This window comes from Melitaea cinxia, chromosome 3 (assembly GCF_905220565.1).
Source record: "Melitaea cinxia chromosome 3, ilMelCinx1.1, whole genome shotgun sequence".
NCBI classification, from domain to species: Eukaryota; Metazoa; Arthropoda; class Insecta; order Lepidoptera; family Nymphalidae; genus Melitaea; species Melitaea cinxia.
In genome coordinates, this window is record NC_059396.1 from 8,258,502 (window position 1) to 8,274,929 (window position 16,428).

At 34.6% G+C, this 16,428-nt stretch overlaps 1 protein-coding gene across 2 annotated transcripts; it reads right to left on the reverse strand.

Annotated features, from left to right (window-relative positions):
* Positions 1–715: 715 nt before the first annotated feature.
* On the reverse strand, positions 716–15,882 carry LOC123669384 (glycerophosphocholine phosphodiesterase GPCPD1-like). 2 transcript variants are annotated; one of them, XM_045602992.1, is made up of 8 exons: positions 15,711–15,882; positions 14,524–15,568; positions 14,156–14,381; positions 10,972–11,181; positions 10,613–10,735; positions 10,400–10,534; positions 2,562–2,708; positions 716–1,805 (listed from the first exon to the last, which is right to left on the reverse strand). In XM_045602992.1, exons 2-8 carry the CDS (start codon positions 15,528–15,530, stop codon positions 1,449–1,451), a joined length of 2,205 nt encoding a protein of 734 aa, XP_045458948.1. In that variant the 5' UTR covers positions 15,531–15,568; positions 15,711–15,882; the 3' UTR covers positions 716–1,448. The 2 variants fall into 2 exon arrangements, with proteins under 2 accessions (XP_045458948.1, XP_045458946.1); XM_045602990.1 differs by lacking the exon at positions 15,711–15,882 and having other exon boundaries at positions 14,524–15,590.
* Between the last annotated feature and the right edge of the window lie 546 nt (positions 15,883–16,428).

Below are 16,428 nucleotides of genomic sequence, written 5' to 3' on the forward strand. Positions count from 1 at the left end.
CGTCGGTACAAAATCGAGCAGACAGCGGTATCAATGTGTGCGTGCGCGTAAAGTTATTTGTGTTACGATTTAGATACCTAAACTTAAGCGAGCTCCAAATGTGATAGCGTCCTTAATGAAGTTTTTAATTTGTACGATTTTATTTTTGTGTTACTCACACATTAGGAAATTCTAAACATTTTTTAATCTAATATATAAAATTTTCGTGTCGCGGTGTTTGTAGTTAAACTCCTCCGAAACGGCTTGACCGATTCTCATGTAATTGTGTGTGCATATTAGGTAGGTCTGAGAATCGAACAACATCTATTTTCATACCCCTAAGTTACAAGGGAGGGGGAGGATTAAGGGGTTAATAATATATATGGCAAAACAACGTTTGCTGGGTCAGCTAGTATCATATCAAAATCGCTTACACCAAATATAAAATCATCATATCGAAAATTTGATCTAGCGAGTACATCAATCCATAGCTTAATTGGTTAGATGCAGGTTCGATCCCCACTGGAACGGTCAATTTTTGATATGATATTAAAAAATGTTTAGAATTTCTTATTAAAGTTTTCTATTTACAATTTGGTCAGCTATAAAGGTAGCATTAATTAATGTAAAATGTACCTTTAATCATCTTTTGCTGGAACGGACAAATCCTTTAGTACAGACATGTGAAATTAAAACATTTTTTTACTATAATAAGAAAATTAAAAATAAACTCATATTGTGATTTACTGTTTATTAAAATACAAGAGTTTAAAATATTTAATGTCTAAAATCTACAATGTATCACAGACTAAATACTTACAAATTCAATTACTTTATCTATCTTTTTTCTTTCAAAATCAATTACTCTATCTATTATGAAACATGACATATTAAAAGTGCAATTTAAAAAATATCTTTGTATACACTGAAAATATTGGCAAGCCACCTAATAAAGAAAGCAACTAACCACATATTACCTAACCATACATTCACTTGCGAAATAAATAGTAAAAAAGCAATGTCTTAATTATTTATTTTAAAAAAAGAAAACATAAACTATGGCTATTTTTTTTTTTTTTTCGTAAAAATTGTCTAACCTTGTCACTACAGAATGAAAATATGAATGTAATGTTATGCTCAGCTCGACATGAATATGGTTACATTTAATAATTAAATTCTTATAAAAATATACGTAACGAAACATATTGAATGGTACTAGACATTTATTAAAACAAAATACCACACCAACAATACTTTCATAAATTTAATACTTTACGCAATTTAAGTACCTACACAGCTAAAATTCGATTTAATACATTACAAAATGAAAAAAAAAATCTATAAGAGATACATGGAATTAATTACATAGTAAAAAATAGAGCAAATATTATTTGTACAATTACTCAAAATTTATCGTGCAAATCTCCTAGTAATTGTATCGTGTCAGATTCATGTACCGCGGTATCTATTTAATCTTCTTTACGGAACTTCTTCGGAGAACCTTTAGAAGTATCGCAACTCGTAAATAGGCCTTTGAACGAAATGCGTTGCTCCTTAACCTGGGACTCCTTATCGATAGTTCTGATTAGGTCTCGGTTGCGTTTCAAGTTCCTATCGGTTTGTTCGTCTCGGATGTCGATAGAGGCGAGGGACTCGAGCGAGGTTACTGTGGAGCGGGTTTCGAAGACTCGGTGTTGCGCGAGGTCGAGGTAAGGGCGGGGCGCGTCTGTAGGCGTGGACTCGCTGCCGGAGTGTGACGCCTCGAGCGCGGTGAGGCGCATTATCTCCCGCTGCGACTCGCGCGCCTCCATCAGGAATATGCTCTCCTGCGTGACGTGACAATGATAACGCGGGCTTGCGGTCTCGGTTACGGGTTATATGGATTTGTGACAGTAATGATTAGTGATAAATGACGATGCAAAGATGCTTTTGAACCTTATTTCAATAAAGTTTTGTTGGATTTTAATTTTACGATACGTCTCACCGTACTCGTTTGACTTCCGGTCACAATGACAGTATTATAATCTGGTTTTCTGATTTTATTTATGGATGTAAGCTGACGGTTCTCTTTTTATATACAACTAGGTAGGCAATACAACCCGTACGGTCACCTCATGGTTAGCGATTACCGCAGAGCTTATAGACGTCTGCAACATCAGTAGCATCGCAGGCGCGTTACCGACCTGACCCCCCCAATCCCCGCATGAGCTCTGGTTACCTTACTGACCACAGGAACACTGATTGAGAAAAGTATTATTTGTCTGCGATCTTCCGTAAGATCGAGGTACTTTCCCAGTCGGTCTGCTACAGATTTTCTGCAGTATATTTCCTGTTGTGTCCTACTTCATTTATATCGGGTTATTTGTGAAAGTAATCATTTCACCGTTGTCGTTTTAAAGTCCTATTTTAGTTACGGATAAAGGCGACGGTTTCATTATATTATTTCAAAAATCTAATATGTGCAATATAATAATAGCACTACAGAACAATTTATGTAAAGCAGTGCAATTAAATGCAAAATTCGAACTAACAATAAGATAAAAAAAAAAAAATTGTCTACTGCAGCATTCAGAAAATATTACCTTGACTTCTTTGGTGGTATACTCGTCAAGCTTATCATATATCACAGCATGCAGGCCCATCTCCTTAAGTCTTTTTATAGTGTTTTTATCATTATTGTCATCTCCCCAGCAAAATATGACTAGACCGACGTCCGTTGCCAATTTAACCTGGAAATAAATTGTACAATCCTATCGTTAAAGAATTTTAATAGTATTAAAAAATCATAGAAATTCATCCTTTTCTATGGAGATTATTCAGGTTAATTAGGTTCATTTAATCTATGATGGTGCGTTTTTTAAGTTTGCGGAATGATAATATTAAAAGAGGGTAGGCTGACTCGTCATAATATAATATGTCAAATTTTGGTTGTAATCGGATCATTAGTCCGTGAATTATCGTTGAACAAGCAACTCAATCGAGAACATAATGCAAAATTTGTAGAACATATCTCGCGGTATTAATATTCCTTACCAAGCAAGGAAATTCCATTCAAATCAAACTGAATGAGATGTCATTCGTTTACGAGAACTCTTTCCCAGGATAAACAATGGTTTATAAGTGGCATAATTTGTTTAAACGGGGTAGGGGGTTACTTGATGACCGGGTCGCCCCGATGAGGTGACGTCAGAACTTATTGCAAAAGCCAGAACTTATAGAAAATTAGTATTGGAATATACTCTAAAAAGAAAACTATAAAGAAACAATTTGCAGAAATGGTTAAAGTATCGGAAACAATAATTTTCAAAATTCTACACAATCATCTTGGCATGACTACAATTAGTTCAAAGGTGTGTACTTCTCTGCAGATTCTACATTCCAAATCGGTGGAACTTCATTTAAAAAAAAATCACTTAAAATTTTAAATTGTAAAATGACGATTCGGATGTGCTTTTGAAACCTATTTGAATACAATTATTTTTGATTTTGATTTTAATGGTGATGAAACTTGAGTTGATCATTAGGCCGGCGACATTATTTTGGGACTCAGAAAGAATTTTATTGCTAAATGACAAAGATAGTTGTTTCTATAACGGGGGAATATAGTGCTTCAATTATGAAACAGTTAAAAGAAGTCATAAAAGAAAAAAGACGAGGAAAACTGACAAACGGTGTCCTGTTGTTGCATGACAACGCTTCCGTTCACAAGAGATAAATTAACAAATTAAGGACTTGTAAAATCTTTCAGAGCCTTAGACCTTAATGCGGTTTTGTCACAACATTCGTTCATAGTGGACTTCTACTAGCTATTAACAATCTCTGCCAAGTTTCAAGCTTGTAGCATAAAAATATAGTATTTTATAAAAATTGTCGAGAGCACTTAGAATTCTTTAATGCGGCCCTATGGTAAAATACGTTCTTGGTAGAATTCTACTAACTTTACTACTACTATTAACCACCTCTCTGCCAAATTTCAAGCACAAAAAAAATGTAGAACTTTCATACAAATTTGCCTGAGCCCTAAGACCACCTTAATGCGGTTTTGATACGAAATTCTTTTATAAAGAGCGTCTACTAACTATAAACTACCTCTGTTCAATTTCAAGTTTGTAGCACAAAAAAAATAGGAACTTTTATAAAATCTTTCTAAGTCCTTAGACCTTCTTAATACGGCCCTGACACAAAATTAATTCTTAGTAGGCGTGTATTCACTGTTAGCTATCTTCCTGACAAATTTCAAGCTTGTAGCATAAAAATGAAACTTTTATACAAACATGTAAGAGCTCTTAGACCCCTTTAACTTGGCCCTATCGAAAAATCCGTTTTTAGCGGACGTCTATTAACTATAAACTACCTCTCTGTTAAATTTCATATTTATGTGTATTTTTTTTTATATAACGAGAATGAAACTTATTTTTTGCACTATTGATTAAAAATTAATAATTATGCATTTCAGTATAAGTGCGCAATTTAGGGTATAATTAAAAGGATGAAATAGTGATTGAAAGTTTATATAATATTTGTATTGCCCATACAGGTGTTTTTCGTGGTCTGGGTGTTTGTGCAGTCCTTGTGGGTCTTCCCACCGTGCCTCGGAGAGCACGTTAAGCCGTCGGTCCCGGTTGTTATCATGTACACCTGAAAGCGATCGTTACTCATGGTAGGGAATAAATCCGCCAACCCGCATTGGAGCAGCGTGGTGGATTAAGCTCTGATCTTTCTCCTACACGGGGAAAGAGGCCTATGCCCAGTAGTGGGATATTACAGGCTGAAGCGAAGCGAAGCGAAGTTTAATTTTTTATTGTTATGATTGCATTGCAACATAAATAAATATCCCAGCGGTCACGGAAATTCTGAATGGTAAAATAAATTATTAGTTCGTATTACTGAAATGACCTAAAAATGGCTTCAGAAACCTAAGGGTAGACTTGGTTTTCACACGATTGTTCCACGAAGCGTGATTGAGAGCGAGCTTGGCGAGCAGTCTTGTAGTTCTAACGCACAAAAGGTAAACCATAAATGTGGTACAAAGAGGTCATGAAATGTTTTTTAAAAAATTTCTTTTTTCTTATTTGCGCGTTTGATAATTTAATTGGAAACGGATGGATGGTCGTAATTGGCCTTAATGACTATAGTTCATTCTTGTTTCTTTTATAACTTTTTCTGTGCTGTGTACCATCCTAATAAATAAATAAAAATAAAGTAATATAGTGATTATACACCAGTTTAGCCCCTCTATGTAAATATTATCAATTTCTAAGCGAGCGAAGCGGCAAATATATGGACGTAGTTGGGAAAGGGATGAATATAATGACATAGTCAAGCAGTCAGCCTTGTGTAGACCTTCTTTTTTGTCCACACTAGAAAATTGAAAGGTTTTTAGAATTATTATAGACTAAAAACAAAAACCGCAAATAGATGCTAAGTCGGTCGTAATACATGTTTTCAGGCGTTATTTTTTATTTTTTATTTCTTTGTCATATTAAAAAAATATTAGCTCTGAAAAACGGTTGCGGGAAAAAAATTCTAGTTATGTTAACCGTCTTGTATTACAATAACATTAAATTAACATATAAATGTTTTTTTCATTTGGCAGCGGTGTTCTCTTTTTAATGTGAACGTCAGCCAAGTCGCATTGGCCTATACCTTTAATCTTTATTATAATAATTTCCGCAGTTGTGACGATAACGTCCTGAGAACACCTATTATTACGCACAAATACGAAATATTGCACAGGCTACATTGTTTTTGATGTTGTTATGTTCTGAAGGGCTAGCGACTTGGTGATACACCAAACAACTATTTGCTTTGTTAATGTGATATATTTTCGATGGCGCTTGTTTGATAAAGGCAGTTTGAATACCTCTAATACCCATTAATTATTTCGTCAATACATCACTAAGGCCGAGTAGAATAGTACCACCCCCTTTCTTCCCGTGGGGGGTCGTAAAATGCGACCGACGGACAAACCTGGCTCGGTAAAGCTTTAGATTAGGAAAAACCGAATTTCGGGACCGTGGGGGAAAGGGGGGGAGGTGGGGAACGCCACCCCTTTTACTACTGTCACACTTCGAAACCCCATGGTTATGGAGATATCCATGGTTAAAGTTTTGAGGTTAGAAGAAGAATTTCGCAGCTTTCACACATTATTTTCACAATTCACGCGCGTTTTTTTTCACATTTCACACGCTATTTTCATATTTCACACGTTTTTTTTCACGTTTCACAAGTTATTTTCAAATAAAAACGATCTTGACTCCAAGATCAACAAACGATACAACTTACGTTACTCATGCTCCGTTCCATAGTTTTCACATGTTATTTTCACATTTCGCACTTGATTTTAACATTCCACACGTTAATTTAACGTTTTCACACGGTTTTTTAACAAACGATACAACTAATGTTTAACGACTGAGAAATAGATGTTTTAATAAAAAATTACAGGCCACTTATCGTTTCGCTCCAAAACAGTGTAAGCATAAATTCATTGTTATTGTTTAAATAACTGTAAAGACAAAGGTCTTAGACCATACAGCCTTGTTTCATGTTATGTTTTATAATTAAATATATTTTATTTTTATTTATTTACTCTTATAAACGAAAAATACTCAATATTTTAGTTCATTTTATATGAAAATAAATAAATAAATAAATAAAATATAATGAAGTGAAAAACATGACATGAATAAATTTTTTTAACCATAATCTGACTTCAGAAAGGGGCCATTTATAGGCATAATTCCGTTACAAAAAAAACCCTAAACTATCTAATTTAAAAATTACACCGTTTATAGACAGTTTTGTTACTAAAAAAAAAAATAACCCTAACCTATCTAATTTAAAAATTACACCGTTAATAGACATAGTTTTGTTACTAAAAAAAATAACCCTAACCTATCTAATTTAAAAATTACACCGTTTATAGACATAGTTTTGTTACTAAAAAAAAAATAACCCTAACCTATCTAATTTAAAAATTACACCGTTAATCGACGTAATTTTATAAGAGTAAATAAAAATAAAATATATTTAATAAAAAAAACATAACAAGGCTGTATGGTCTTAGACCTTTGCCTTTACAGTTATTTAAACAAAAAATTAATTTATGCTTACATTGCTTTGGAGCGAAACGATAAGTGGCGCGCCATTTTTTTTTTTTAAAGCATATATATCTCAGTCATTAAACATCAGTTGTATCGTTTGTTAAAAAACCGTGTGAAAACAAGAACTTAAAGTCTGAAATGTTAATATCAAGTGCGAAACGTGAATATAACATCTGAAAGCTACGGAACTAAGCATGGTTACCGCAAGTTGTATCGTTTGTTGATCTTGGAGTCGAGATCGTTTTTATGTACTCCTGTTCGAAAATAACTTATAAAGTTGTGAAGCGGCGCATGGATTGCACTGCCCGCAGCGTCGGAGCTAAGGTGAAGTCAGACGCGGAGCTCAAAGGTATTATAATAGCTTTAAATTCTTCCTCTAATCTCAAAACTTTAACCATGGATATCTCCATAACCATGGGGTTTCGAAGTGTGGCAGTGTTACCTTGTATAGCTTCCCCTACACCCTCCACCCAAAAACCCCATAATTCGGTTTTTCCTAGTCTAGATCTTAGCCCCTGGCTCAAAATCATCAGGGCCTTGGAAGAGGAAAATTTGAAACCCGGAATAGGGTCTCTGTCAAGCATTCGTGGCATAGCTCTAAAATGCGAAAGACTCCTGAAGCCGAACTGGCTCCACACGTATCGACTCTTCGTTCCTAGCTGAACCAACTCTGCGTTTTCCTGAAGAGTGTCCTAGGCGACTCAGTGTCTGTCTGACGTTGTCTAAATCGTCTACAATAGACGGACTAAGGCCAATGAACATCACTAAAAGGGCGTTTGGAAAGAAATACTTGCAGATGCGATAGGCTGGTTATTTTAGATCTATCGGTAAAATGACTTCATGATGAATAACAGTTAGGAGTTACTAGTTAGTACTCTATTTTTTGTAGTTGTTAAAATAAAAGATAAATACAATGACTATCTTTAAATAATTTCTTTGGGACGCTATAGTGGCGTTAGTTCATACCAATTGTGTAAAAGTAATATTTTATTTAATGCTACAGTACGAATAGACAAAAATGTTTTATGTTGCAACTTCGACTGCAATATATTACTTTTTATTATGTAAAACCATCAATATCCGCCCCCTTTCACAGACGTTCAAGAGCCTATTATATATGGTCATTGTACTATTTACTCCAACAATTTATTAGTTAACTTATAAATTAAATAATAGTAGGGATTTAAGTTCCCCTTGCCTGACTACAGACTAAGCTACAGCTACTTTATCATTTGATGTAAGTACTTTCCAATTTAGATTTTGGTATTTTAATGTTTCATGTTGAGATTCTGAAAAATTAAAACAAAACAAAATAGCGATATGGTAAATTCAAATGTCAAAAAATCCAGTATTGCATTAAAACTAACAGATAAAGAAAACCAAATAGTTCCTTTCTTTTATTATCGTTTTAAAATATTAAAAAATATATGCATGTTAAGTTTTTATAGGTGTTCTTACTTTTGTTGACAACGTTTAGCTCAATTAGAATGGTAATTCAAAAAATCCTAATTTCTCCTTATATTACGCACGAAAATATTAGAAGTTCAACTTTTGTAAGTTTTTTTTTTTTTTTCATCCGAATTAAGTGTAAGTTGTTAATTGGCCAGATGACATAAATTCGTCGATTGTTTTGATGTTTCATGGCTCAATTTACTTTGTAAGCCCAGAACCATTTAACTGAGGTAGGGCACAGCAGGAACTTGCTCAAAATATGAAGCAGCCCGACAGGGGAAGTACCTCGACCTGACAGAAGACCACAGCTAAGTAATACTGTTTTCAAGCAGTAGCAGTATTGTGTTCCTGTTAGTAAGTAAGGTGGCCAGAGCTCTTTGGGGGGATTAGGTCGGCAAGGCGCTTGCAATGCTTCTGGTGTTGGAGGTGTCTATAAGCTACGGTAATCGCTTACCATCAGGTGAGCCGTACGCTCATTTGCCGACCTAGTTATATATATAAAAAAAGAACCATAATATTATGATGAATGACCAATGATTTAAAAGATTTTCGTGAAATCTTCATTAAAAAGTGAATACAAATGATACGATCTACAAATGACTGGAAATGGTTTTTTTCATTTTTTGTAAAATTGTACAATCAAAATTAAATTAGATTCGGGCGGGATTAGTCAAGCTTAAAATTGTCTACATCTAGCAATATGTGAATGTTTTAGACACTAAAATAAAAGTTAATCATTTTTTCATTAACTAATGTGACCATCATATATAATAACATAGACGAATAAATGTTCATATTAAACGATATAAAATTTTATTTCTTATATCACAGTTCATATATATATAAAAAACATAGTCGTTATTTAATAATAAATATCGAAATGCTATAAGACAGCTAGCCTTTATTGAAAAACGGTATCTTTATCCTATTAATTGTGATATTGGTTTATCAACCATTTACCTACTCGTAATAATGATAATTTAAATACAATTATCGAACTCTCACTGATTATAACCCACTAATGTGATTATTATCTAAATACATGCATAGCGAAAATTTATTTAAATTCAGTTATCGAATTATTTAACTATCAAAAGTAACGCATATTGATTGAAAAGAAAACGCACAAAAACTACTCTTTTTTACTCGTGTAAAAATTTAAAAATATAATTTAATATACATAGATATTACTAAAATTATGTATTTTCCAATGCAAAGTACACTGTTCAACTCCATTTGAGAATGAATTCCACTTTATTGTACGAGTCATAAGTTCGTTGCTCTTTGTCAAGATACACGCCACTCGTAACGCCACTTATCTATTGTTTTAAACACGGTTTATCACAAAAGAAATATCATTGACCTTGTTTACGTGCATTTTCCGCATATTTTATTTTACAAGTACAAGAGTTGTAAAAACTGAATGATATATTTTATTTTATAGAAATTCTATTACCGTTTCTTTAAAAGTTGGCACAAAGAGAAAGTATCACTAGTACTTAACGTAACTAATATATAAAATTGATACTGACAATTGCATAAAAAACCAACTATAGCAATTGGAAAAAATGCTATGGAAATCGATTCGATGCGATTGGTTTCTGAATGTGATTTATTTATGTACAGTAGTAGTAATATTGACTAGCCTGTTGGCGCAGTTTTGGTTGCGGATTCGATTCCCGCCTGAGTCTGGGTGTAATATTTGTACTTACGTATTATTTTCATGTATATTTATATAACAAAAATTATTTAGCTATATCAGCCGACTGTTACCTATAACACAATCATTAAGTTGTTAACCGTAGGAACAGACGACTGTGTGAATGTTATAAGGTATTTAGATTTATTTAAAAAAAAATTACCTGAGTCGGATCTCGAAGCAAATCCTCGGTGTGAACGACAATTCCTAAAATGTCTGAGCTAATGGCGTTTTGTACAGCCGCTGGTATTGTTAAACATCTTGGGTCTCTATATGGCTGGTACTTTTCAGAAATTCCCTGAAAATTTGAAAATTTGTAAAATATATTTTAATATTTTAAAAACATAAAACTTTCATTAAAAATAAAAATACGTACCACAGTTAAGAACATTACAGGGTATTTATTTTGTTTGTTACGCACCATAGTGCATATATCGGGATTAAAACAAGAGAGCACGATGCGACGCTGCCCGGCGTATTTTAAAACAACCTCTAATACCTATATCGAAAAAAAAAAACATGAAATTAATTTATCCAAGATCAAACCCTATTAATCAGTTGCAGCTGTGGGCGAGCCAAGTAGGATTTAACATAAGCCTTTATGAATGAATAGAAAGTAGAATTTTATTTGGCTGAAACATGTTCTTTTTTGTTTTGACATTAATATATATACCCGTGTATATATATATATATATATCTATGACAAAATCACTTATTTAATAAATATTGTTTTACCTTATCAACATAAGTGTTCATGTCAAAAGGATTGTTTAATTCAAAGGTTCCATCATTTAGTTCCATGGTCCACTTGAGCTCAATGTTGAAGCCAACATGTTCATCTAACTGCTTAAGAGCATCTTCAAGTGTCGGGAAAGGCTGGTGTTCTTCTAAGTCTTCATCAAAGAACAAAATTTCATGGTTGCGCCCTTCAACTAAGTGGTACACCTTCAAAGATTACAAAATAAATATTAGGAATATGTGCAGTCCAGAAGCAGTCCACTACTAATATATTTCATAGTTATTTTTATTAGCATAATTGGTTTAATGTTTTGGGAGTTTACTCCTTATGCAAGGAGCATGGTATGAAAAAATATGGTAGGTGAATAGTGTGAAACAACGAAACAGCAGTGATGCTGAGAGTTACGCTGAGATTGACTCTTTACACAGATTTTAGCCACAGCAAGATATTGGTATAATAGTATATAATACTAGTATTTACTGTAACTATACAAAATATATTTTATTATTTAATTAAAATAAAATATATTTTATTGTATACATTTTATTATTTTAAATATAATTTGATTCATTAAAAATTATTAAGTTAAATATTTATTAATTTTTGAATACAATGGTAGTCGTTTTTAAGGAATAAACTTCTCTAGTTAAGCACGGAGTGCACCCGGTAATGGTTGACTGGATAGGTAACATGCTCAGCAAAAGAGTCATCAAACTTACATCATCTGAGACACAACATGCACTGGTGGCTAGAGGATGTCCACAAGGAGGGGTGCCTTCCCCACTACTGTGGAACATCGTGGTAAATGACCTCATAACCAGACTGAACCAGCACAACTACTTCACAATCGGGTACGCTGATGATATCGCCATTTTAATTAGTGGCAGAGTCAGCAGTACCGTGTGCAATGTCACGCAACAGGCGCTACGGATTATGGAGAGATGGTGCTTAGACAACGAACTTACCGTCAATCACAGGAAGACGGAATAGGTAATGTTGTTGTTGTGTAACTAACAAACAACTACTGGGGAACCACAACCCCTCTAGACAGTTTGGTACGGAGCTACAGTTCAGCTCGGAGGTAAAGTATCTAGGAATCATTCTGGATAGCAAACTGAACTGGAGCGGCCATGTCAACAGCAAGATCGACAAGGCTACAATAGCCTTCTGGCAGTGCCGCAGAATGATAGGTAAAAGATGGGATCTATCCCCAAAAATCACTCTGTGGCTGTACCAGTCCGTCATCAGGCCAATTATCAGCTACGGTGCAGTTGTTTGGTGGCCGAGAACCAAACTAATCACCGGTGAAGCAAAGCTACAACGACTTCAAAGGCTGGCTTGCATGGCAACTACGGGCTGCATGAGGACCACTCCGACCTCGGCCTTGGAAGCCCTACTGAACTTAGCGCCGCTGCATCTGTTTATTCACAAGAGGCGGGAGTGGCTGCGGTAAGACTCAGGAAGCTAAACCTATGGAGGAACGTAAAGGTAACACATACAGGAATACTTGGCGAACTGGCGAACAGGAAACCGCTCATCGAAGCGGTTACTGACAGGATACCCAAACAGTACGTATTCGATAAAAAATACAGAATACAATTACATGAAGACCCAGAGGAAGGCCTCAACCACAAAGAGCTAAGAATCTTCACAGACGGGTCGAAAACTTCAACAGGTACAGGTTCTGGGGTTTACTCAGAAGACCTGAATATCCACATCTCATCGCCATTGGGAATCCACAATACCGTCTTCCAGGCGGAATGCATGGGAATGGGAATGGAATTCTAGAGAGGTACAGGGTTTTCCAATCCGTATACTTTCCGACAGCAGTCCCGATCGATCGGACCGATCGGTCCTGCAAGTCCTACAGAGCGACATTATGACATCAGGGCTAATATACGAGTGCCATCGAGCTCTGACGAAGGTAAGTGAAACAAACACCATTACCCTTCAATGAATAAAGGGCCACAGTGGATCGCGAGGCAACGACGCGGCCGATCGACTGGGGCGAGGAATGGATCGGAGATGAGGATCCACGGACCTGAACCCATTCTGCCTCTGCCTTTCGGATGGCTGCGCAGCCAGCTGCGACACAACACCAAGAATATTGGACAAACCTAACTACCTGCAGGCAGACCAAGGAAGCTCTTCTGACGATCAACCCAGGATTGTCCCGCAAACTTCGCAGTTATGGGAAAGCTCAGCTCCGACTACTGGTCGGGGTTCATACCGGAGATGCCTTGCTTAACAAGCACTTACACAATTTAAGTGTTACAGACGGCCCTCTATGCAGAGCGTGCATGGAGGCAGAAGAAACGGCCTCACATATCCTGCTGGAACACGGTAGTGTGGCGAACTACAGGGCACTGCACCTCGGGGCACCGAGGTCGCTCCAGGAAGTCGTTGGCAACGCGAAGGGTCTGCTAGGCTTCCTCAAGGAGCTTGGCTGGCACAAATAGTGCCCCCAGCCAATCACGCAAAAAAGGCGCACTAAGACGTCGAGTTGCGGAATAAAGCCCGTGCAAAACAACAACAAACGACAAGGAATAAACTTCAGTCGCGTGTCAGAGCTGAAATTAATTTTTTTAAACAAATTTATATTATGGAAATATATTTTCATTAATTTCTATAACATAAAATGATTCTAAGAGTATAACATAACTAAAAAAATTAAAATAAGTTGGACAAAAAAACATATAATAAAGTGAAAAATAAACATATTAATATGGCTTTTTAAATAATAATTTATTGTACACTTCAAAAAAATTTACTTCATTAAATTATTCTTCAATTCCTGTTGTTACTTTTCATGCACCTAATACTGATATAAATTATAATTTTAGATTACATAAGTTACTATTTAATAATTAGTTGTATATAATAATAATCAGTAGTCTGCATTATATAAATATTACAATTTTAACAGAAAAATTATCTATGATTTTATTAATAATTTAATTTATTTGTGTGTGAAAATTACAACAATAAAAAAAAAGTAAATACAAAACATCTTAAATATATGAATGTGAAAAACCAATACTATAAAAAAAATTAATGGCCAGATTAAATAAATGTTTTTAACAATAAAAAGAAAAGACCTTGGCTATAGACATCTTCATCTTTTAAAGATCATGTTTCAATAATGAAAATTAAACAGTGTTGAGTTACATCGCATGATACCTTAAGTTTTTGTAGATGCTCCAAGGTCAAGTCTTTCACTGGCAATTCTAGCATCTCTGTGAAGTCAACTTCTTTTTTTCTTTTCATTGAAATACACACATGAAAATCATGATAAATAACTGGTATCATGTCTTTACTTAGTTGCACATCAAATTCCAGCATATCTGCCCCGCTGGCAGCTGCTTTTTTAAGGGAAGCTATTGTGTTTTCACGAATGGCATTTCCCCTGAAATATTTAAACAATTTGGAGAACACAACAAGTAGCCCTACCACTAACCATAACATTGACTAAATCAATAAAATTGTTTATAAATTTAAAATGTTATCATTCATTTCAGTTTATTTTATAAATAAAACAAAAAACTTACTCTTTTGTTTTAAAACTAGCCCCCAAGCCTCTATGCCCAACTTCCAGTCCAGTCCAAGAGGGATCCCAATGTTTAGCATAAGATACTTCTAATGTACAGAGACTGTCTTCAATAGGTGAGATTATTAGATATTCAAAATTAATAGTACCAAGAGGCCGATGCTTAACATTACAGGTAACTGGTAGTTCTAATGAGCCTTCTGAAGGCTTAAACATGTTAGGCAGAACATATGTGTACCCTATGTGAGATGGAGGCTCATCATCAGAAGCATGGGAGCTATAGGAATAGAAATCTATGAGGTATGCAAGACTTTTAGGGTTTGGGGCTAAAACATTGACTAACATGACATCATTTGTCTTATACTCTCGACCAAACTGTTCTTGAGGCTGAAGATTACATGTAGAAGGGTCATTATCAAGAGTAGCTACTTCAACAAACACACCAACAGGTATTTCTATATCTGATGTGTCTGTACTAAGGGATGAATCTTCTATTTGAGGCTCAGCCCCGAAAGATAACTTCACTGGCGTAATTTTTATATTCATTACTCGTCCAACTAAACGACTTTTTAGTTTTAAGGGATTGTTAATGAATTTAAATTGAATTAAACTTTGTGAAGTCAACCATCCTTTAGAAATGTTTTGTTTTCCGCCATATTCACCAAATATATCAGTTACTGGGTGAAGCATATTATCTTTGATAATTCTAGGTTGAATGTTAGTCTCCCATCGACGAACAATAACATCTTTTGTTTCTTCATTATACAGACATATGGCATAACGGTAGAAAATATCACAAGTATTCGGAATGATAACTGTTTTAGTCCACAAATCTGTACCATCGACATGGTCAAGAAAAATAACTTTCTTGTAGTCCCATTCACCAAGTTCTGTAATGTTTCCTGTCACAGCCAATTTTTCCTTAGGTCCGATATTGGAGACGGATACTGTAAACATCCATTCTTGAGATAATATTTCCGAGGTTTCGGGTTGTTGTTTTTCGGACATTTTACGTGAAAATTTAATTTTTTTCTGCTTGCGTTCTTCTAAAAAAAACCAACGTTGCATAATGTACTTTTGAAAAGTGACACTTCAATATTTTATTAATACAAAAACTATTACAAAATTAACTTTAATTTTTGTTTTTTATAATGGCAGAGCGTATAAGAAATAGAAATAAAAACCAACATCGTTTTTATGCGTTGTCTATACCTGAACAGACGCACACCAAACTAATACTGAAAATAGGTACTCACTGCTAAGTTCAAACACTAGTGACTACTGACTAGTCACCCCTGTATAGGCAACTGTGATAGGCAAGTTATTTTACTCTCTCTTTGCTAGTCACTTTGTCAAAGACACTAGGGAAGAGCAGGACTTGGTAACTTTACCAATTACCATTATAAAGTACCGGTAAATTGCGGTAATATTTTCAGATACCTTTTATACCGTTTAAAATTTTAACAGTAATTAGGCGATGAACGTTTTTAACTTTCCTGTACCGGTAAATAGAATTATAACGATATAATATTTAAATACACCGTAAAATCTTACAAGATTGCCCAGCTTATCTGAGTTTGCCCAGCAAGGTACTTTTCACAAATATTTAAAAAACCGCCAACATTTTTTTGCTGTGCTTAATTTTTAAACTTGGAAGAAAATTGAATTTGTCTCCTGCAATACTAAGTAGAAATAAGATCTATATATGTATATTTAAATTAGCTATAATACTCATATGCAGTTAATAAAACTATTTCCCTATAAACCAATCAACTAGTTTTGGTCCAATTATTAATTTTATTTGTCATTCATTTGTATTGTTTAGTTTTGGTACTAAAACTTATCAATTAGGATGTCATTGAGACGAATTTTTAATTGTTCTATTTTGTATAATTATATAAATTTA